Source organism: Danio aesculapii, chromosome 7 (genome assembly GCF_903798145.1).
Source record: "Danio aesculapii chromosome 7, fDanAes4.1, whole genome shotgun sequence".
Classification (NCBI taxonomy): domain Eukaryota; kingdom Metazoa; phylum Chordata; class Actinopteri; order Cypriniformes; family Danionidae; genus Danio; species Danio aesculapii.
The window spans coordinates 63,975,881-63,999,620 of NC_079441.1; the positions used below are offsets into that span (position 1 = coordinate 63,975,881).

The window sequence follows — 23,740 nt, forward strand, 5'->3', positions numbered from 1 at the left end:
AGTTTGTTTGCTCATGCTTGCCTTTGCTTTTGCCTTATAGCAATTTTTATATAAAGGAATTATATGTACATGTAAATTTTATTTTTTATTGTGTTTTTAAATGTCACCCCCACCCCCACTTAACAAATGCATTTGGTTTGTCCAGTCTAATTATGATGTCCTTGACAAATAAATAATAATAAATAAAGTGGTACTTGCAAAAGTTCTGCTATGATTTATTGACCTCAAACAGTAACTTTCACATGGCCACTCAATCTATTGTTTCATCTAGAAAATGTACAATTTTTCTATGTACTACTTGCTCTGAAGTCCTCCGTAGTCAAATTTCCTGCTCTTTCATTAAAGACTTTTTGGCATTTGCCGAACCACAATAGCCCTATTCGGCCGATTCATGTCCACAAATCATTTGTATGTACTGTTAATGACTCTTCTGTACTTACTTTTAAATCGACCACCTCATATAAGCCAACTGTTACTTTCTGTGACAATGGTTGACAGTATTAAATCCACTCTGTCTCTTTTTGTTTTTCCACCACAAAGTAAGAACACCGTGTAGAGTTGTAGGTTTATAGTAGCAGCTGTAATTATGTAAATACCATCGTGTGTTTGTGTCTTCAGATCACACAGGATGAATCCGGAAGACATATGGCGGATCCTCAGGGAGCAGAGGCTATTACTCCAGTGCCTTTGCCAGGTGTGTGAAGCCTCCGAGTCCTGCATTTGTGATTTCTTAGATGCCAGATAGACCCTTCTTAAATACATTACAGTTTTTAGTTTTTTTTTAAATCTATGTTTATCATATCTTCTGCTTTTACACCCCAACAGCTCTACAAATGCATACATGTTGATGTACAGACTAAAAGACCCCGCCAGAAATGCAAGTAAGTAAACTGCCATCAATGAAGCAGATTTATTTATTGTTTCTTAATTTTCCAATTGTCTCAGTTTAATGGACTCTGTGTTTGTGTTTGCAGAGTTTTTGGAGGTGGAGGACTTTCCAGAGCACATAAAGAGACTGGTGCAGCGAGAGAAAGAGTCTGAGGAGCAGGAGAAGAGGCAACGAGAAATTGAGCGCAACACGTGCAAGGTAAAGGGACTGCACAGATAAAAACACTTCTCAGTAGCATAACTGCATGGAGACTTGGGCTGTGGTCCAATCCAAACACAGTACAAAGGCTGTTGCTAACATCAAACGTATGGTTATATCCCAAACGTATTAGCTTCTATATACTGTTCTCTTACAATGTAGACTTTGTACATAAATAAATAGTGTGTGTCAGTATATATCCATACAGACAGACAGACAGACAGACATGGATACAGACAGACTGACAGACATGGATACAGACAGATTGACAGACATGGATACAGACAGACTGACAGACATGGATACAGACAGACTGACAGACATGGATACAGACAGACTGACAGACACGCATACAGACAGACTGACAGACACGCATACATACGTACAGACATGCATGCATACAGACAGACTGGCATGCAATTAGATAGACAGACATGCAAACATGCAGACATACAGACAGACATGCATACATACGTACAGGCATGCATGCAATTAGATAGACAGAGATGCAAACATGCAGACATACAGACAGACATGCATACATACGTACAAGCATGCATGCAATTAGATAGACAGAGATGCATCCATACAGACAGACAGACATGCATACATACATTCATACATACATATATGGACGCATACAGACGGACATGCAGATGTCGTAGTTGCTGGCCTTTTCATTAATCAATGACGAATAAGACGGAAGGTTTTGGATACCAGAAAATAGACTTTGTTTAACATAGTAAAACGGAGAAAGTGCGGAGCAGTCTCTCCTGGACAAGTCTGAGGCCCCTTTTAAACTAATATGTTATATTTTTAAAACGCATAAGTTTTGCTACGGTTACGCCATCTGTCCACACTACCCCGGAAGCACCGAAAACCAAGCTTTTTGAAAAGAGAAACGGCCTGTTTACGTTTTAAAATGCTGCTGCTCCTTGTTAGTGTGGATGGGGGAAAACAGACATCTGAAAACGGAGGCGGGGCTGCTGATCTTATTGGGGCTTTTTCCTCAATATTAAGTAGTCTACACACAGTTCAGTCTTGCATCCTCGCCTTGTAAGTTCAGACTTCGCAAGTTTGACATGGAAAACAAACTACAGGGGACACGTCAGGTAAATTTTCAAAGGGAACAGTGTACTTTATAACCTCATTCACATCACCCTGGCTACGTTGTTTCACTATCCTAACAGTAAAATCAAAGCATTATATAAGGAACTGCCTATTTTTGTTTTGATATTAGCAACTTAACAGACAGCAAAAATGTTGAAGCGTCATTAGCTACATTTTTATATGACCGTCATCTTCACTGTATGCATATAACAAAATAATAACATTATATCAAATAAATGCAAGCAATCAGTCAAATGTGCAGAATCAGTGCACACTGTTACATTTAATAATATATTACCTTATCTTTGCGCCTAGCCAAAACACGTTACCCGAGAACAAGTAAAAGATTCAAAAGACCAAAGTCGGGAATATGTCGTTAGATATAGTCAAGATGAATTAAATATCACATTTGATAAATATATTGAGATTAAATCTAGCGGTAGATCCTTGATGATCCTATGTTGCTCAATCTCCAGAATGCCTTTCACAGATATAGCTTCATATGAGTATTTAACAAATATAATCAGTGCTTTACATATTCAGTTAGTCTACAGCATACAGTAGCTACTCATAGCAGGCTCCGGCACCTCTGTGGGCTCATTTTACACACATGCCACAGTATCTATAGTTTACAGACTTGCATGTGTAGAGAATACTTTTAAAGAATCAAAATCTTCTTCACAGACAGACAGACTAGCATACATACATACAGAAATGCATAAATACATACAGACAGACATGCAGGCAGATAGGCGTACATGCTTGCTTACAAACAGACATGCATACATACAGACAGACATGTATACATGCGTACAGTCAGTCAGACAGACAGACAGACAGACATGCATAGATACAGACAAACGGACAGACACAGATCTACATGCAGACAGACAGACAGACAGACATGCATGCTTACATACAGACATGCATCCATGCATAGACAGACAGACATACACAGACATAAATGCAAATATACATACAGACAGACTAGCATACAGGCAGACATGATAATTACAATGATGATCATTGTAAGGGTTCTAGATACTTAGGATGCAGCCCTAAAATACCTGGATAGACAAAGTCAGTGTTTGTTCTGCCATTAGATCAAGCTGTTCTGCATGCATCCTGTGAAGATGATGATGATGGAAAATAAACTTGAGGTTCACAAGGACAAGACCCTCAAAGAAGCAACTGAAATGGCCTATAAGGTAAGAAGGGTTAAATAATGTAATCTAAATGTAAACTCTGAGCATATGTCTAGCTTAAAATAGTATACTGCTCAGGTTTATTTTAAAAGAACCAAATAACTGGTGTCATTGTGTAGCTGATGGATCTGGAGGGAGTGGTGCCCCTGGACTGCTGTCGATTGGTCAAATACGATGAGTTTCATGAATATCTGGAACGTTCTTATGAGGGTGAAGAAGACATGCCCATGGGTTTGCTGCTCGGCGGGGTCAAATCTTCGTACATGTTTGACCTGCTGCTGGAGATCCGCAGACCCGAACAAGCGTTCCAACCCTACAAACCTGGAGGTATCGACTGAGCTGAATGTCTTTTTGATTTCTGCTGTTCTCATTGTTGTACTGTTTCCTTTTTGAAACTGCTCACTGTGTTTGTTTGTTGATTGCAGAAGTGATGGTGAAGGTCCATGTGGTGGATCTAAAGAGTGAATCTATTGCTACACCAGTCAGTGTCAGGGCATATCTTAACCAGACTATTACAGAGTTTAAGCAGCTCATTGCACAGGTACAGAATCTCATTTCTAAAAACAGTTTAAAAATCACTTTTTAAAGCAACTTATTAGATGTGCTATATAAGCTATTATCTGACTAAAAACAAATGGATTTTCATACATTTTTAAAATGATTTGCAGATGATCTAAACATTAAATGAATTTTAACAGTAGTTTATATTTCAAAACATCTTATCAGGCATATTCAGAACAATCATGATTTGATGACATAATAAAAAGCTATAAGGATCACAGTGCAGCTCCAAAATACCAATTAATTAATTGTAACTTTACCACCAACTTTTCTACTATCCTTAAAGCGGTGGTCCAGAGTGTATTTTTAAGGCTTGGTTGTGTTCATAAGATGCAAAGCAATGTGTGCTCAAGTTTTTTTCTTACTTTAATTATATACAGCTACTCAGCTAACATGAAAACGATTATCATATTTCCTAGTTCCTCCAAAATCCCGCCCTCAAGAGGCTCTGATTGGTCAGCTAACATAATGTGCTGTGATTTGTGGATCAGCTCCACATCACCAGGAAGCGCCACACCTCTACTAGCACACACTTGGGTGTTGTGTAAATACTGTCAGTCAGTGTAACTGTTAGCTGTATCAGTTTGTGCCTGAATCAGACAGAAAATGAAGAGGACACCGATAAACCTCAAGCCTGCTCTTTAAAATAAAATCTGACAAGTGTCTTTCATATATAATCAGATTATAAGCATGTGTAAGGAATATGAAACGTTCACATATCTTTTGGGAGTTGGTTATTTGAGATGTAGAACGCAGGGAAAGCGGCCGCATAGAGAGACACTGCAGCGCTGCTGAAGATTGTGGCTGTTTACAGGGGTTTGATGGATGAATAAGAATTTGTAGGTAAATTGTTAGCGGTGCCAAACAGCATTTACATCCTTGTTTACATACTCGCTACAACATACTGCTAACACTAGAAACTGTGCCTGCAGTTGATCAATTTTAACAAATAAAAATACTTACAGCGTGTGGCTCACAATCCACAGCTTTGTCTTTTATGGTTGGAGCTGCTCCTTCTTTGAGTCTAATCCAGCACTGAACTGGGAGAGATTCTGGAAGTTCTCCTTTGTCAAATGCTAGAGCTCTGTCTTTTTTATAATTCTCTTGAATCATAATTAAAATTAAACTGTAAACACTTCTCTCTTTGTGTCGTGTCCTTTGGAAGCCCAAATACAGAAACTGAAGAAGCTTTCTGGAAATAGCAGAGTCTTAGCTTCCTCTGCTATAACATTACAGCACATCTAGCCATGGCCCTTTTGCAGCAGTGGAGTGTATGTGCGTATCCTGAAGCGTTAGTGATCTCCGTAGCCCAGATGTATTTTTGGGGTCCCCAAACTTCATTCGCTGTAGGCTTTGCTAAGCTAACTTCATAAAAGCCAGTGTCTTCCTTTGCATTGAACTTTGAGCGTATTACATTCAGAGATGTTGTTTATGTTCAAATAGCTACATTACACATCAACTAAAGTTTAACATATGATATTGTAGTGGACCACGCCTTTAAAATCACCAGGTTTTATCCATTTGTCAAATTGTATATAAATAGGAATAATATATATATATATATAATTTTAGTCAAGCCCGAAAGTATTCTGCCTATAAGTTTTTGTTCAAATGTAAATAAAAGCTGAATAATATTTTTTTTTCCACAATGATGTCTCTTGTACATCATTTTATTATCTTTTTGGAGTCATTTCCGGTATTTATTTATTTATATATATATATATAAAAATATATATATATATATATATATATTTTTTTACACTGTAGATATATATATGTTTTATTTTATAAGTAGACGTCAGAAAAACGAACATTTACATATATATTTTATGTTAAATAATGCTGAAACAGGTTGTTTCTATGTATATATACTAATTTAAAAAAATTTCCTTTGATACCGACACCAAAAACACGTCTTTTTACTGATGCATTTTAAAAGGCAAAATTTTTTATGCAGTTTTGTTTTTTTATTTATAGAAACTTCCAAAGGCTGTTCTAACCTCTTACCTGCTTGTGTTCTCAGGCAACGGGACTTTGTGCAGAAACGATGCGTGTCGTCTTAGAGCGCTGCTATAATGACCTCCGGCTTCTTTATGTGCCCAACAAGACCCTGAAAGCAGAAGGTTTCTTCAGGAGTAACAAGGTTCACTTGCACAACACTCATTTTAATTGTTCAGTCACAAAATTTCTCCCTTCCAAGACAGCATCATAACCGAAGCACAACATGACGGGTTTTGAAATGCACTTCATAAGCATGTGTTTGCTCCGCCAATAAAGTGCTCGAAAGATTTGACTGTCCCTCCATAGAAAATTCTAATAGCATGTCATTAACTTATTACTAACCCTAATAGCATGTTGCACAAGTGCATGACACTCTCCAAAAATTAGCTTAAATTCAATATTTCCAATTAATGAATCAAATATGTGTAGTCTCTTACAAAAAAGTTGTTTTATTGAGTAAATGAAAACAATAATGTAACTACTATCTGCATTAAGAAGACAAAAACATTGTGTACTAGTTTATTTAAATATGTGCAGTTGAACGGCTATGCAATGGCCTTTAAATTGGGAGGGTGCTGTGAGGTGTTTAAGGAACACTCAACTTTTTTGGGGAAAAATTTTTCATGTCACCTAGATTTTTTTTAGTTTTACCATTTTTTCATATCCATTTAGCCGATCTCCGGGTCTGGTGAAAGTATTTTAGCTTAGCTTAACATAACTCATTGAATTAGTTTAGACTATTATCATCTCGCTCTCTCAAAAAAAAGTTTTGATAATTTTTCTATTTAAAGCTTGACACTTCTGTAGTTACATCGTGTACTAAGACCGAATGAAATGAAAATAAAAAGAAAGGTTGTTATTTTCTAGGCTGATATGACTAGAAAATATACATTAGCTATATTATGTAATGGCTAGAAACTATATACCACTATATATTGGCCAAAGAAGGATCAACTTTTCACTTTCTGTCAGTTTTAGTACACAATATTTAATATATAAGTATTTACAGAAGAGTCAAGCTTTAAAAATAATTTAACTTTTTTTTTTTAGAAAGTGATGATAATAGGCTTATCTGATTCAGTGATTTATGCAAAACTAAGCTAAAAACTCTCCGGCCATAATCAGAGATTGGCTGAAACGATTTTAAAAAATGGTAAAACTCAACTATTTAACTTCTTGTTACTTTTAAAATGATAATAATGATGAGTAAAATAATAAGTAAAAAATAAGTGCAATAATTTGTACCCCCCTAATTTTTTTTGGAGTGATATGATTTATGCTAAGCTAAAAGTGCTCCCACCATACCCAGAGATTGGCTGAATAGATTAAAAAATGGTAAAACTCAGCTTTTTAACTTTAGGCTTCTTGTAAAATATTGTATTTCTGTAAAGTTCACATCCAGACCCTAGTAAACTACATTTTTAAAATGCTTCTCTCTTAAATTTTTTATGTTTTCATATTAATGTCTCTCAATCTTAATTTAGCTTATTACTACTAAACAAAAATTGGTTGTAGTGTATGAGTGTGTGAATGTAAGAGTGTATGGGTGTTTTCCAATACTGGGTTGTGGCTTGAAGGGAATCCCCCGTGTAAAACATGTCAGAGTAATTGGTGGTTCATTCCACTGTGGCAACCCCTGATAAATCAAACCCGAAGGAAAATTAATGAATGACTACAAGATTCTCTTTCTTTCTTCTCAGGTTTTCGTGGAGAGCTCAGACTCAACGGATCATCAGGCTGCCTTCACCGACTCGGTTCTGTGGAAGCTCCTGGACCGCCACGGAAACACAATCAGACTCTTTATCTCTCTACCCGAGCAGTCGCCAGGCTCTTTCGCCAATAGAACTAGTTACCCCAAAGCCAGCGCTGAGTCCGAGGACTCTTTTGACGGCGCCAAGGCTGGCAGAAAGTCAGTTGAGGCGATTCTTGAAGAGAGCACAGAGAAGCTGAAGAATCTTTCTTTACAGCAACAACAACAACAGCAGCAGCAAACCTCCAGCACCAGTGACAGTCAGAAGAGCTCCGAACACAGCGATTTCGAGCACATCGAGTCACCAGCACAGGAGCCGGACGCTTCTTCCCAGCCTTCACAGATGGAGAACTGCACACGGGCCGCCTCCGACACGGACAACCAGTTCCCTTCTGAAGAGCGTTCAGACTCGGACGTCAATAATGACCGCAGCACCAGTTCAGTGGACAGCGATATCCTGAGCTCCAGTCATAGCAGCGACACGCTGTGTAATGCAGACAGCGGCCCGCTGCCATTGGCTAACGGGTTGGACTCACACAGCATCACCAGCAGCCGGCGCTCCAAAGCACACGAGGGGAAGAAGGAGACGTGGGACACGGCAGAGGAGGACTCAGGCACAGACAGCGAGTATGATGAGAACGGCAAGAGCAAAGCTGACGCCCAGTACCTGTACTTTAAAGCAGAGCCATACTCTCAGGAGGACGGGGCCGGAGACGGACAGAAAAGTAAAGCTCTTTTTTTGGGTTTTTAGTTTTATTTAGGAGGTCTTAAGGGCTGATCACACCAGACGCAGATGAAGCGTCAAGCGTGAGTGATTTACATAGTAAGTCAATGCAAATATGCAAATAGACACCCTGCGGCGCGATTTGTGCGAATGAAGCGCCGCGAGTTGATTGTTTTGCACGTTTGATGCATTTAACGTGCGTATCACATGTTTTGTGCGAATCGCTAGAGTTGGAAAATTTAAATTTCAGCGGACATTCGCACCGCATTAACCAATCAGGAGCTTTCTTTTGTAAGGGCATGATTATGATGTAGTGCCTGTTGTTGGTGTCCCGAGGGGAAATCCTCATGCCGACACCGGTGTGGTAAGAAATCGAGTCCTCCCTGCAATTGAGTCCACTTAGGACTTCTAAGGGATCTTCTGTGGTGAATGCCTGATCAAAAGCTATTGTGAAACCATGTGTGGTTAATCAGAGCTGCATTCGCTTATTGTAGCCAGGAGGCTAACAGTAGTGGTATGATTATGCTAGCACATAAGCTAACTAAGCAGTATAAAAGAGAAATGCTCATTTTCATAAGCCATGCATGCCTTTAATTATACATAAGTATACGAAAGGGTCTATATAACGCTTATACATGCCATTTTAATGGTGAAATGAAATAGTCACGCTTTTTACATACATTATGAACATGATTTCATATACTGTACTTTATAATTAGGCACTACAAACTATACCTATTACAACTCCTGTTAAAACAATAGGATCACTTGGGGTCATATAGATGGACCCAATTCTCAGGGGGGCTCAATTTCTCATGACACCAACAACAGATCATCAAACTGGGCTTGGCTCAGTCTGAAGCACTGCTGTAAGCCTCCATCATCCAGGTATAGTTTCTGGAGGAGTTGATGAACTCACAGACCTGGGTGCACCTCTGAAAGGTTGTAGTGGACTCAGACACGGCACCGAACGAATCTACACTGTTTTTCATCCTTCCTAAAGCACATAAACACAGCTACTCTCTCAATAAAATCCATGTTAGCCATTTAGCAACGAAGCTAGAGTCACCGGGCAGACAGAAGCCCTGCCCATGACACGAAACTCAAAATGTTTCCGGGTCTATTTACGCATGATTAGCGTGATTTATTCATGCATGCCGCGACTGGTGTGAACACGGCATTATGGGCTTATTATTATGGGCTTACCGTTTTCTTATTGACAATAAAAAAGAAGTGAGGTGCGCTTTTTATGTTACTAGGCAACAACTAATTAAGCTGTATATTGTGCGCGAGCGCTGCTGTTGATATTGTTAGAATTGTAGTATTTAATAATAATGTGATATTCAAGTTTTGTGACATCATACAGCTCCGGATAACTCGAAACAACGACCACTAGTCTCTCCTCCATTTTTAAAAATCTCCCTAGTCGTCTTGACAACATAAACAATGGTGTCACCTCAATAGAAACCCCACCATTGCTTTCATTTGATTGGAGAATGAGAAAGACCGGACTGAAGTAGTGTGCTTTTTCCACTCAGAGTTGACTTTTTTCAGCTGCAGGCACACCGAGCGCACTGGCTAAAATGCAAGGCACATCTGGCGGTTAAAACAATTGTGACCGTTAGTAAATCATCCAAAAAAGGTGTTTCTCAATACAAAAGGCATTCGGTGTGATCAAGACCTTAGTCAGAGTACACAAGAAGAGGGGCGTGGTAATCAAAATGTATACTGGTAATACTTAAAGGCATAGTTCACTCAAAACTGAAAACTCAAAACCTTTCTTCTGTTGAACACAAAAAAAAAATATTTTGAAGAAATCTGGATATCACGGTTGACATCCGTATTATTTGTTTTACCTACTGTGGATGTCAATAGTTACAGGTTTGCAGGATAAGAAAAAAAACTCAAAGTTAATAACCACTTGAGATTGAGTAAATAGTAAATAAATTTACATTTTTGGGCGAACTATCTCTTTAAGTACTAGTTGATCATTACTGGCCCATTTTAGGACTGCATAATACATCAATATAACATCATTATCTTGATACAACTTGAGCCCAAGTTATACTTCTGCATAAGGGTGGGCAGTTAGGAGAATTTTTTATTTCACTTTGAGGAATTGTATTTCATTTAGGCATGGGCTGGTATAAGATTCTTATGGTATGATATCCTTAGATAAAAATTTCCCGGTATTACGGTATTGTGCTTTTTTTCCTCTTTGAAAACAATATATTTTATTTTTTTAAGATTTATAATATTGTGGAGCAGTAAACATGTCAGGCTAAATAATTCAAATGAATCACTGACTTCTGCTGTCTTCATTAGTTTTAAAAACACAGATTTCTTTACAATTTAAAGTGGCATCTTTGGATATTTTTTTGAGATACGGTTGTCCTAAAATAAAATCAAAAACCTTAGGAGCAGTATTACAGAATTTTTTTTTGTCTGTTTTTAAAACCTTGACTTTTCCAAATTGTGGTATACCTTGAAAACGGTTATCGTCCCATGCCTAATTTTATGGTAACAATAATGCCACGATACAGTTATTTAAATAGATAGTTATTAACTCACTGAAAGATATTGTACACAGAGTTTATTCTGTACTCATATTTGCTTTATTACAAAACAATTTATCTAAACAGGAAAAACTTAATTACAAAAACTTATCTTTTTGAAAATGTTATCCAAAGTGGAAACATTTGAAAATGCCATTTTTGTTTTGACAGTTGTGGCTGTTTTGAGTAATTTTTAATGAGATGTTAGTAAAACCTAAGTCATTCAAGCAGTTAAACTAAAGAAAATGTGACTGCTTTGTCCGGGAATGTTGACCTCGGTGGAAAGTTGCTCTGCTGAAAAAAAAAAAAAAAAAGATTAAACCAACCTGTTCAGTTAGTCAGATTGAAAGACCCGCCAAACCAGTGACCTACTAAGGCTGGTTATAGCAGTTTTTTAGAAACATGAATGAAAGCCAATTTTTTTTCTTTTATTTTGTTCAACTCCATTTATATTACTGCGCCAACAAAGAAAAAAAAAGAAGAGACTGGCTGATTGTTTGTGTCGAGTGTCACAGAGCTTTGACTTGTATATGGTGGTTGAATGAGAGCATAATACATATATATCACATCATATATATATATATATATATATATATATATATATATATATATATATACACTACCGGTCAAAGTTTGGGGTCAGTGGGGTTTTTAAATGTTTTAAAATAAGCTTCTCCTGCTCATCAAGGCTGCAATCAAAATTGCTTATTGCTTATTTAATCAAAAACACAGTACAAATTGTAAAATTGTGAAATGTTATTGCACTATAAAATAACTGTTCAAAAGTAGTTTTTAATTTAATAATTTATTCCAGTGATTTTAAATTACTTCAGTCTTCAGTCACATGATCTTTCAGAAATCATTCTAATATTAATAATAATAATTGTTATTATTAATGGTAATAGTAGTAATAATGACTGGAGTAATAATTTCATTTGAAACTACATACAAGAAGAAAGCAGTTATGTACAATTGTAATAAATATTTAACCATTTTTTTACATTTAATAAATGCCGTCTTGATGAACAGAATAATTTTCTTAAAAAAAAACAGATTCCTAACCTTTGACCGGTAGTGTAGATAATAATCACAGGCATAATAAATAAAAAAGAAAGAAATTAGAAATGAGGCAATAACTTCTGAAATAAATTTTGAAAATGTAAAACATAAATAAATGAAGTTACCTGATTATTCAGATGTACGTTTTGTGATCTAGACCTGCGTTTTCTGGACCACCAGCACTGCATGTTTTGGATGTCTCCTTTGTTTATCACACCCGTTACAGCTCTTTCAGTCTCTGCTGATGATCTGAATCAGGTGTTTGGTTAAGGAGACATGGAAAATGTGCAGAGCTGGTGGTCTTCCAGGAATGTGGTTGAGAAACACTGGCCTAGCCTCTACCTTAGCTTATTGAACATTTAAAAATTTTTTGCTTTGCACTCAGTATAGATCCATTTAGCTGCATTGATATACATAAAGTAAGTTAAAGACAGTGTTCACATTTGATATCTATAGGAAAAGTTAGATTTGCAGAACATGGCTATATATAAAACTTTAGAGTCATTGAAATTTGATGCTATTGTGAGTTAAAATAGCTCATCTTACTCCTTAAAAAATGAAACAAAAAATGAAAATTTTTAACACATTCAAGATTGTAATATAGTGATTGTAATTGTAATATATTTTCTAAAAAACAAGATACTGATGTTGCTAATATGCCGACTGTTTCAGGTTTACTTGTTCACGTGGACAAGAGGATCACACTGGCAGCATTCAAACAGAATCTAGAGCCATTTGTTGGCGTTCCTTCCACTCAGTTCAAGGTCTTCCGGGTTTACGCCAACAACCAGGAGTTTGAGAGCGTCAGGCTTAATGAGACGCTCTCCTTTTTCTCAGATGACAACAAGGTAATGTTTTGGCTTTTTCCACCTTGTTTTTGAAAAAGGCTCATTTTACAAGTCTCCTAGAGTTGAACAGCTGAAATTAGCCATTTTAAAATCCATTCAGTCGATTTATTAGGGTCACTATAAGCATAGCTTAGCATAATGAATTGAATCCAATTGGACCATTAGCATTTTGTTCAAAAACTCAAGTCTTCTGTATTTACATCATGTAATAATAAACAACTGAGAATGAAAAATGAACATTTTATAGTCCAAAATTACTAGAAACTATAGTCTCGCTCTGGCGTAATAGTCTAGAAACACTGCTGCTTTACCGTGGCTGCAACAGGTCAAGTTATATTACACAGGACCCAATGGGCTATTTTCAGAGGTCATCTTGAAACTATGGAGACATAAGAGACTTCTGTAAAGAACATATACAGGGCTTGAAATTGCGACCGTTTTGGTTGCATATGCGCCTGAAATTTTATCTATGTGCCCTCAAAGTATATTTGGGAGCATTTGTGCGAGTGCATAAAATTGTTGCCGTGCGACCAGGTTTCACAGTAAAATGTTCACCGCATAGGCGGATTTAGGAGACATTCACGCATTATGCATCTTTGCACCTAAAAACACCAAACACAGCACTCAGAAATGGTTTAAAACAGTTGACATGTCAACTTGCTGCTATAAACAAAGCCTGCAATGCTTTTCCCGCCTTCAGGCTCTTCTTATTGGCTCACTGCGCTAAAACAGAACGCGAATGGATTGGTTAATATCAGCTGTCAATCACTCAGTTCCGATGACAGGGAGCTACATCCGCGAAAATGTAAAGGTCTGAGAGAATGAAAACAACACTGACAGATTTAGTTTTAGAAACCACTTAAAGTTACCAATAATGGCACATCTGATCAGTGATCATGTAATGAATGTCAATCCAGCATTTACAATTTTCGAAAAGTAGATAAAAGACTTCCAGTGGTTAAATTCCACTATGAAAATGACTGAAGTATTCACCGTAAAGCCGGAGTTTTCAGGTAACAGTGTTTGCCAAATCTACATATTTTAAGAACGAGATGTTCTATTTAATCCTTCATTTAATTGTCACGATGTTTGTCAGTCGTGCGACTGGCACCGCATTCACCATCGCTAAAGAGCATGCATTCACTGAGATTAAACTAATATTGCAGCTCGTGAAAAGACCGTTATTGCTATTAGGATGACGTATGCAAAAAATAAGTTATTATTAATAAGCAAATAATAATGTCAATATCATCTGTGCAATATCCGACAGCACCCGTGAGAACAGCACAGTTATTATTATTAACTCAGTTCATCTTATTCATGTCTAGCAGTGTGTGCAGGGCCGGTGAGCGCATGCAGATTTTTGTTTATTTGTTAGTTTTGATATGTGTTGATTTCAAATGCAATAAATCTGTTAATATAAAACGTGTGGTGGTGGTGCTTATAATTTTTGGTGGGTGTGACTACATTTTGTCTGCTTCACCTACATTTTTGAAGTTAGGAGCACCGGTGCTTCCAAGAATAAAGGTTAATTTCGAGCCCTGACATTGACCTACATTTGACAGACACGATCAACAAACACCCAATGCTTGCTGTCAACTACATTATTTATGGGAATTCTGTTACTACATTAATAGAATCTGTTGTTGTCAAGATGTGGCTTTTTAACAAGAAATTTGCTAAATGGATTCAAATCTGTTTAACTTTAGGAGACTTGTAAAATGAGCCTTTATCAAAAAAAAAAAAAAAAAAGGTAGAGTGTTTCTTTAATTCTGCCACTGCATGATAAGTGATTCCTGCAATTCTGTTGAGTGCCACTAGAGGGGTATACATCACACACTTCATCTTTACTTTCACTGCTGTTGAACAGATCACCATTCGATTGGGACGTGCTCTAAAGAAAGGAGAGTACAGGGTGAAGGTGTACCAGCTGCTAGTCAATGACTCAGAGGTGAGCTACAAAAAAGCCTTGTGTGCCTAATTTATCCATATTGTAATAATTGTTCGTATTGTAACCGTTATTGTTTTTTTTTGTTTTTTTTCCAACAGCCCTGCAAGTTCCTTTTGGACACTGTGTTCGCAAAGGGCATGACTGTTCGACAGTCTAAGGAGGAGTTACTGCCTCAGCTAAAAGACCAGTGCAAACTGGACCTCAGTATAGACAGGTGAGATTATGATATACAGTTGAAGTCAGAATTATTAGCCCCCCTTTGAATTTGTTTTTGTTTTTTAAATATTTCCCAAATGATGTTTAACAGAGTAAGGAAATTTTCACAGTATGTCTGATAATATTTTTTCTTCTGGAGAAAGTCTTATTTGTTTTATGTCAGCTAGAAGAAAAACAGTTTTTAATTTTTTAAAAAACATTTTAAGGTCAAAATTATTAGCCCCTTTAAGCTATATTTAGTTACGATAGTCTACAAAACAAACCATCGTTATTCAATAACTTGCCTAATTATCCTAACCTGCCTAGTTAACCTATTTAACCTAGTTAAGCCTTTAAATGTCACGTTAAGCTGTATAGAAATGTCTTGAAATATATCTAGTCAAATATTATTTACCGTCATTATGACAAAGATAAAATAAATCAGTTATTAGAAATGAGTTATTAAAACTATTATGTTTAGAAATGAAATGTGTTGAAAAAAATCTCTCCATTCAACAGAAAATTGGGAAAAAATAAACAGCGGGGCTAATAATTCTGACTTCAACTGTACATTTCAGCATCGATTTCACAATGTGCGCATCTGCAATTGTCACATCGCATGGATTATAGTTGACCAGGAACCACAGATTAGGACATTGTGGAGTCAATAGCTATGTTTACATCCAAAGATGCGAAATAAAATTGTGCAAAACTGTAATATCGCATAAAAGATTTACGAATAAAGCACCGTTTCCATCCAATGAGTCAACGAGAACAAAATTGTAACTTCCTGATAGGGCTAAACAATATCTCGTGATATCACAATGTGTATATCCACAATAGTCACATCGCAGGATTAGATTATTTTTTGAAGATTAAAATATAAAGATATTATTTTTATAATATTGTATACAATTATTTATACAATGATGAAATTGTTATTTTACAATTGATTGTTACATTTTTGTAATTGAATGCTCTTGGACTCCACAGAAAACCACAAGGCACTGTTTATTCTTTGCTCTGTAATATGATTGTAATTCATTGTATTTTATGCAGACGCACTTCATAGAAAAAGACCCAGTCGATCAAAAATATTGAAATCTTTTCAAATAGAACTGTTCAATTATATTCATATCACTATATATATTGAAGCAAAACAAAATATTGCAATGTCAGATTTTTCTAATATCGTGCAGCCCTACTTCCTTCCTGATTAACTGGTGCCAAATATCAAAAAGAAAACCAGATTTTTCTGCGTTAGTAGAAGCTACGCGAGTCTTTTTCTCATTGAATAAAATACTTGGCGTCTCAGAAGACTGACACGCAAAGAACGTGTGGTGTTTGGAGCTGTGAGACTTGGAGCACAGACACTCTTGACACTTGTGGACATAATTTATAATAATAATACTGAAATGGCTGATGACCAAAACCACATTTTCGATATTTTACAATGTGGTAGGCCTGCTGGTTTGTCCATTAATGCGTCCCATCACACATTTTAATCATTTCCTATAACAAAGTACATAATGGAATTTATTCTGTAAAAGTGTTTCCATCATAGTTTATGCACATTACAAGTTTTTAATGCACATTTTTAATAATTATGCATATCTTGAGTTTCGATCAAGCCTTTTTAATGCGGTAATGCAAAATGCGCAAAAAAAATAGGTGAATGGAAGCACCGCTACTGTAAAATTGAACCTTTATAGCTTAAAAATCTTTCATTTGCTTGTGTTTTTAAGGCCTGTAACTCTACAGTTTTTTGAAGCAAATTAAGTTAAAATTAAGTAAAATGTTTAAAGCTTTTATTTTGCTTTTCTACGCTTGTAATTTGTATATTTCATGCAATCTTCCCTACAAATCATCCTAATAAGTCCAACATGATGAGTTCTTTCCAAATAGAGTGAAATTTCATTCACATCACAAATAAAATTGCAGGAAAACAAAACATTTTTTTTCCAATATCATGTACCTAGGGATAGTACCGAAAGTCGGTACTTTATCGGTTTCGGTGCTACATTATAAAAGACCGAAGTATCCATAAGCTCTGACGTTAATGGTTCTGCTATCGGTACTGGAGAATTATTGCTGAATAAACATTAATTATAGTTGCATAATTTAACTGGCCAACCTTTTCTAATTTGCCATATTTGATATTCGTCTGCACAGTTGGCAGTCTCACATAAGAAATGCTTGTGTTTCCGGCGACTGTGTCCAGTGGTGCCAGATGTAGCTGACTGATTCCCGGGGGGGTGTCAGGGAGGAAGATCACAAGCGTTTATACGCTGTTCTTAGCGTTTGTATGCAAAGAACGGGGACTATGGCATCTCTTTGGGAGATCAAAACAGGTTTATAAGCACAGACCGGGGCTGGCGGGCACTACCGTTGCTAAACCGCCCAAATTTTCACTACCCACCTATGTCATTTTTTACCTGCAAAAATAAATTCAAAACCACCCACTTGGGTGGGGAACCGCCCAATCTGGCAACACTGACTGCGTCAAGTATAAAAGCCTTCACAGTTCTAGGCTGTGCGCACGCACTCAGCAGGGGCTCATGCTAAGCGCACACACATAGCTCGCGACACAGACTCACACACACTCAGCTCATAAGCTTGCGGAGTGAACCAAACAGGTTGTATTTCCCGAGTGAACAGCGACAGTGCCTGTTTCAACAAACGCAACAAGTTGTTTTCTTGTATAAGCGGAAACACAAGCAATCTGGCTAAGTGAAAGTATCTTTCAAAAGTGCGTTAACTACAATGAACGATAATGAAAAGTTTTTGACTGCCTAGCTACTAACGGTAATGTTACATCATCCGCATCATTAAGCCAACAGTCAATCACCTAAATTAGTATAATATTAATAATTAAATAAACATACAGGTTACAATGAAAACAGTATTTTTTTCTGCAGTAGCCTAAATATATCTTAAACATTAAAAATGCTTTTACGTCAGCTGTATTTACAAATATAGCCTATGAATAGCCTAATAATAAACTATGCTTATTAAGAAATTATATTTAAAAAAGCTTATTTTACATTGCAAGATGCTCCAAACCTGTCTTAAAAACTCCCAAAACACTGTTAACTCATTTATGTTGACATAACGTTGTATATAGTAATAAACACGTACATACACTTGTCAATCTGTATATTTGCATTCACTAATTACTTCTGTTTTAAAAAAATATATAGATTTATTATGTGTTTTTGTCCTGTCTCTGTAATGCTGTTGCACTGTAAAAGCTCTGTCACGAAAACAAATTCCTCATATGTGTGAACATACCTGGCAATAAAGCTCTTTCTGATTCTGATTAATGAGAAATCATAAACATTATCTCATTTAACTGCAGTTTGCAACACAAAGAGGGTATTTTCAACTGCAGGGAGCACAGTTAACCAAAAAGATCCTAACTTCTGCTAGAAAAGGCAAACATGTTGATTTTTCTCTAGAATAGTGGTTAAAAACGATGTAATTTTCCTTCAAACCATTGTACATTCTTTTACAGAAAAACTTGATTTATTTGTTTTTCAATTATTGGTTTAGTTTTATTTTATATAAAAAACGTAATAATAACGTTTTCTTTCATTAAAAAAACACTACAAAAAGTACTGATAAGAGAACCGTTAAAGTACCGAACCGATAAGTGGTATTGATAAAAGTAGTAATACTGTTAACCTTAACAAAACCCATCCCTACATGTACCCCTAGATTCATTACTCTATATATTGTGTAGCCCTAAAACACTAAATCACAAATTCCATTTCATGCAGACCCTTTTTAAAAACTTCTCAAAGAAGATGCAAAGGAAAACCACTGTGCTATCCATCTGAATCCTTGATTTTCATGTTTGTGATGGCTAATGCCGTCACAGGCCTGACTCATGAATCTGCTGCAACAGTTTTGGACACACATCCACTTTCTGTCCACTGCAGTGACACATCTGAGCTCTTCACCGCAGTTGCTGACCTTTAAATGCACTGACTCACAGCGCAGGACGAGGATTAATGCTTCTGAATACTAACAAGATGTGCTTTGCTCCGTGTCACAGGTTTAGACTCAGGAAGAAGACCTGGAAGAACCCAGGCACGGTGTTTCTGGATTATCACATCTACGAGGAGGACATCAACATCTCCAGTAACCTGGAGGTGTTTCTAGAGGTCCTTGAAGGTGAGGTGAACATGTTACTCTGGTATCATAAAATTGGAGCTTTTGGGTGATTCTATAAATGAAAGTTGAAAGTCATTATTTTATTTCACCCTTTTTTCCAAACAAAGATTTTTAACTATTTTAATAATTTGTCACTCATTGATAGGGATCACAATATGTTACATGCCGTACCAAAAATGTGTCTTGTATATTTGAAAGTCATACCTTTTGTTGCATATGGGTGTTTCCCAGTGATGGGTTGCAGCTGGAAGAGCATCCGCTGCGTAAAACACATGCTGGATAAGTTGGCGGTTCATTCCGCTGTGGCAACCCCCGATTAATAAAGGGACTAAGCCGAAAAGAAAATGAATGAATGAACAAATTTTGTGGTGTGAATTATTGTTTTTAAATCATGTATTATTATGTCATCCAAAATATTTTCTTTTGGTAATATTTTATTTATTTGGAAATACAATCTAAATTATTATTTTCTACAATAAAATTTTTTCACCTATAAATAAAAAAATCAACAAGTTTTCCATAAATTCGGTTATCGTATCATACTTTTACCTTTTATTTGATTAAATCATTTCCACATCAATTTAAGATACAGGAAACTGTCACTTTTCTTTCACTAATAAAATATGAAGGCAAGGTATATGGGCTCTTGCCGAAAAAAATATTTTCATCTAAAATGTTCTTACACCCTCTGGGTGTGCCGGTTTCCCCTACAGTCCAAAGACATGCGCTATAAGTGAATTGGGTAAACAAAATTGGCCATAGTGTATGAGTGCATGTGTGAATGAGAGAGTATATGGGTGTTTCCCCGTACTGGGTTGCGGTTGGAAGGGGCATCCGCTGTGTAAAACATATGCCAGATTAGTTGGTGGTTCATTCCGCTTTGGTGACCCCTGATAAATACGGGACCAAGGGTGCACTCACACTAGGCTATCTAAACCATGCCCTGGCACATTTCTCGGTTCGTTTGACAAGTGTGAGTGCTCCCAATCGGGCCCAGGCATGGTTCATTTGGCCGGCCCTAAATTTTAAAAGAAACTTTGTTCGTTTTTTTTTTACTTATTTCAAATGCAAAAATCAATGCCTAGTGCTGCACAAAATATTGTTTCAGCGTTGATATTGCAGTGCAGTCATTCGCAGTAGTCACATTGCATTCCATGTGTTATTCAGGCATAAGAAATTGTACCATTCGTTACTTTAATAAAGAGTAGTTTAATTGAATAATTCATAATTTTTTAATTACTGTACCTGATTACTGTTAAACTTAAGAAATGATAAAACAATGTTTATTTCAATTGTATCTTTTTCTTTATTGTATTTATAGATTGTTTATTAGATTTTATGGAAATGCACTCCTACTACAGAATCAATCCAATTAATCTAACATTATAAATTCCAAATAGAGCTTAAGTCATCTGGTGAAATTGTATTCATATTGCAATATGTACATGAGCAGTATCACACAAGTAGCAGTGCAATATGGCTGTATAACGGCACTGGTGAGAGGATCGTGCGTTGGCTCGAGGCTCGTGCGTTGGCTCGAGGCCACAGGCCTTAATGTACCACCAGTGACGATATACAGCCATATTGCACTGCTACGAGTGTGATATTGCATTTATACAACAGTTCAACGGCATAATCGCGTATATAAAAAAAGATCAAACACAGAATCTCAAAAATGCTTTTGTTAGAGAAACTACTTGTTTCCGCTGTTTATTCACATCTGCAGCTGACATCAGAATAGCAGAAGCCATTACTAATTCACCAACATCACTTTAGAACTAGAATTTGAATGATTCTCTAGCGTAATGTCTAAAATGATGACAAAGCAGGTGATTTTGCTCACATTTTAAGATTATAAGGCTGAACAGCATGAAATGCCATCAGTCTACAGAGATTTCCCAGTATTTCTCTGTTGCAATCAGGATAATACAATAATTAACCCCGAAAAAGCCAAAGCAATGCAAACACTACCAGATTACTATGGTATAAATACAGCACTACAAAAACAGAAAAAAGAGACCAACTTAGAATGTCACTTACCTGTTCTGTAATGATTTGTTGTAGTTTGAAAACATACGCTGACTGAGAAAAGGCTGTTTTTCTCCCCTAAGGACTTATGCAGTCTCTGTTTCCATCTTGTGGTGGAACGTCAGCTGTCTTTGCTCTGCTCGGTATGACAGGCTGATGGCTGCCATCATGCTGTATCTCAAAAATTAGAAATATTATAAAATAGGTACTATCCTTATAAATAAACTGCATAGTTGCAATCTAAACAACTACATTACATCAAAAATACATCAAGTTGTCCAACAGCTGCAATATTTGTCAAACTGTAGTGCTCTGCTTGCCACTCATGTGGACGGAGTAATACACAAAGGTGAAGAGGCTGGATGATTGCTGATATATACATATATAGCAGAATACAAAAACATTGCAATGTTAGATTTTTCCAACATCGTGCAGTCATTCATTGATGTTCTTGCTTGTAGAACCGGAGCGAATGAAGTCTATGTCCCAGCTGGCGGTTCTGACCCGCCGCTGGTGTCCTGCCCAGATGAAGCTGGAGGCGTTTCGGGAGGTGGTGCTGGAGAGCAGCAGCGTGGAGGAGCTAAAGGAGAAGGTATGTGTGGAGGATGAAAAGACTGCTGGTAAATCCCAATCAATCATCATTTGAGTGCTAATGTCTTGTTTTGTTTCTTCAGCTCAGTGAAATGAGTGGAATTCCTTTAGAAAACCTGGAGTTCGCCAAGGTAAGGAAGTCTTTTCGTGTCAGACTGAGTTGAGTTTTGGATGCCATTTTGCAGTGCCTCAGATGTCATGTTTCTCCAACAGGGACGAGGAACTTTTCCTTGTGACATTTCAGTGCTGGAGATCCATCAGGATTTAGACTGGAATCCAAAAGTCTCCACCCTTAATGTGTGGCCACTCTACATCTGCGATGATGGTGCTGTGATCTTCTACAGGTAACACCTCGCCCTTTCATAACAGAAAGTTATATTTGTAGTTCACCCAAAACTCTTGATTTGAAGAAAATTCATGACTTGTTTCTAACCAGGGATGCGTTTCTGAAAACCATCATTAGCCTAAGGTTGCAAATTGTTGTTGTTACAAACATAGTTCGTTGATTTGGCGTTTCCCAAATCCATCGTTCTAACGAACATTCACAAACTGCGTTGCAAACTTGTGCACTTGCAACTACTTCTCTGCAGCTGTAGTTAGAAACACAGTTCCTGGCTGTGTTCTATTCCCAGTTATCCCCCCTATGCCCTAATCATTTAGAACATTTAAACTTGAAATTATCAATAAAGGGAATTAAAGTCATCTCTTTTAGGTATAATTTGCTTTCAAAGTATTTTTACAGTTCAGTGTTAGCGATCTTCATGTTTACAATTGCGCTCTCTTTGAAAACATTGATGTCATTTTGAACACAGCCGTGGCTCATGACGAAAGCTACAGGTGACCTATTATTTAAAAGCGGAATTTATGAAACGTCTCCAAAGTTAGCAAAAACAAAAAACATGGCATGCATTAATGCTTTTAATTTATAGTAGGTTATTTATCATGTATCTGTACTGTACATGACATGGGCCTGTCGGTTAGAAAATTTCTGCAGTAGTTTGCATGTCAAATTGTAAAAGTATACTTAAAAAAATAAAAATAAACAGTATCCTACTGAATAATAATAATAATAATAATCATCATCGTTAATATTATAATTAAAGTAGGATTTTTTTCATTTCCTAATAAATAATAAATATTAAATTTCATTTCTTTATAAATAGCCTCATTAATTATTTATGTGATTTATATATGATATTAGAATACGAGTTAGCTTCTGTAAGTGATTTTATGTTCATTTCGAATAGAATATGTAATAATCTCAATAATATTTGTAAAGGAAACACAGGCTCTATATGTGCCAAGTACATATATTTCAATTAATATGGAAAACGAGTGCATGTTTTTACCATTTGGATGACATTTGTTTTTTTTTTTAATGCGTGTGTGTGTAAAACAATATAATTTGCACAAATATATTATGTGGTTCGTCTCTAAAGAAGTTGTTATTCCACCCCCGTTTAGAGCATCATTATGGGCAGTTTACGTTATAACTAACGTGGTTCAAACGATGGATCTGCAACAGAGAAACTACGGGTTTTGGGAAACACTCGTCACTACAGTACATCATTCTTTTCCTAAATGATGCATTGTACTATGATAGTTCAGCCGCAGGTTACGTATCTGTTGAACACAAAAGAAGATATTGTTTTTCATACTATGAAAGTCTATGGTTACAGGTTTCCAACATTCTTCAGATGTTTTATGTTGGTCTAAATCAGACCTTTCTGTTTTTACTCCAAATCTATTTAGATTAAAAACTGCACATATTTGATTGAATCATGGTTAAAATGCAGTGGTTGCCTTTAATTTGAATTTGAAAGTGCACAGGCAAGCCTTAAGTTGTATAAATGAAGAGATTTGTTTGTTTAACTTATTCGATTTGGGGTTTGTTTTAAA

General features: G+C 36.5%; 1 protein-coding gene across 1 annotated transcript in view; it reads left to right on the forward strand.

Annotated features, from left to right (window-relative positions):
* The window catches only part of usp47 (ubiquitin specific peptidase 47), a 72,146-nt gene that overhangs the window by 44,547 nt on the left and 3,859 nt on the right, over positions 1-23,740 (forward strand). Inside the window, 15 exon segments of the mRNA XM_056462335.1 lie at positions 619-694; positions 826-881; positions 975-1,087; positions 3,301-3,405; positions 3,522-3,729; positions 3,828-3,943; positions 5,987-6,106; positions 7,665-8,439; positions 12,725-12,900; positions 14,771-14,851; positions 14,950-15,065; positions 19,104-19,222; positions 21,712-21,842; positions 21,925-21,972; positions 22,055-22,185. Coding sequence (XP_056318310.1) covers positions 619-694; positions 826-881; positions 975-1,087; positions 3,301-3,405; positions 3,522-3,729; positions 3,828-3,943; positions 5,987-6,106; positions 7,665-8,439; positions 12,725-12,900; positions 14,771-14,851; positions 14,950-15,065; positions 19,104-19,222; positions 21,712-21,842; positions 21,925-21,972; positions 22,055-22,185 — 2,371 coding nt within the window.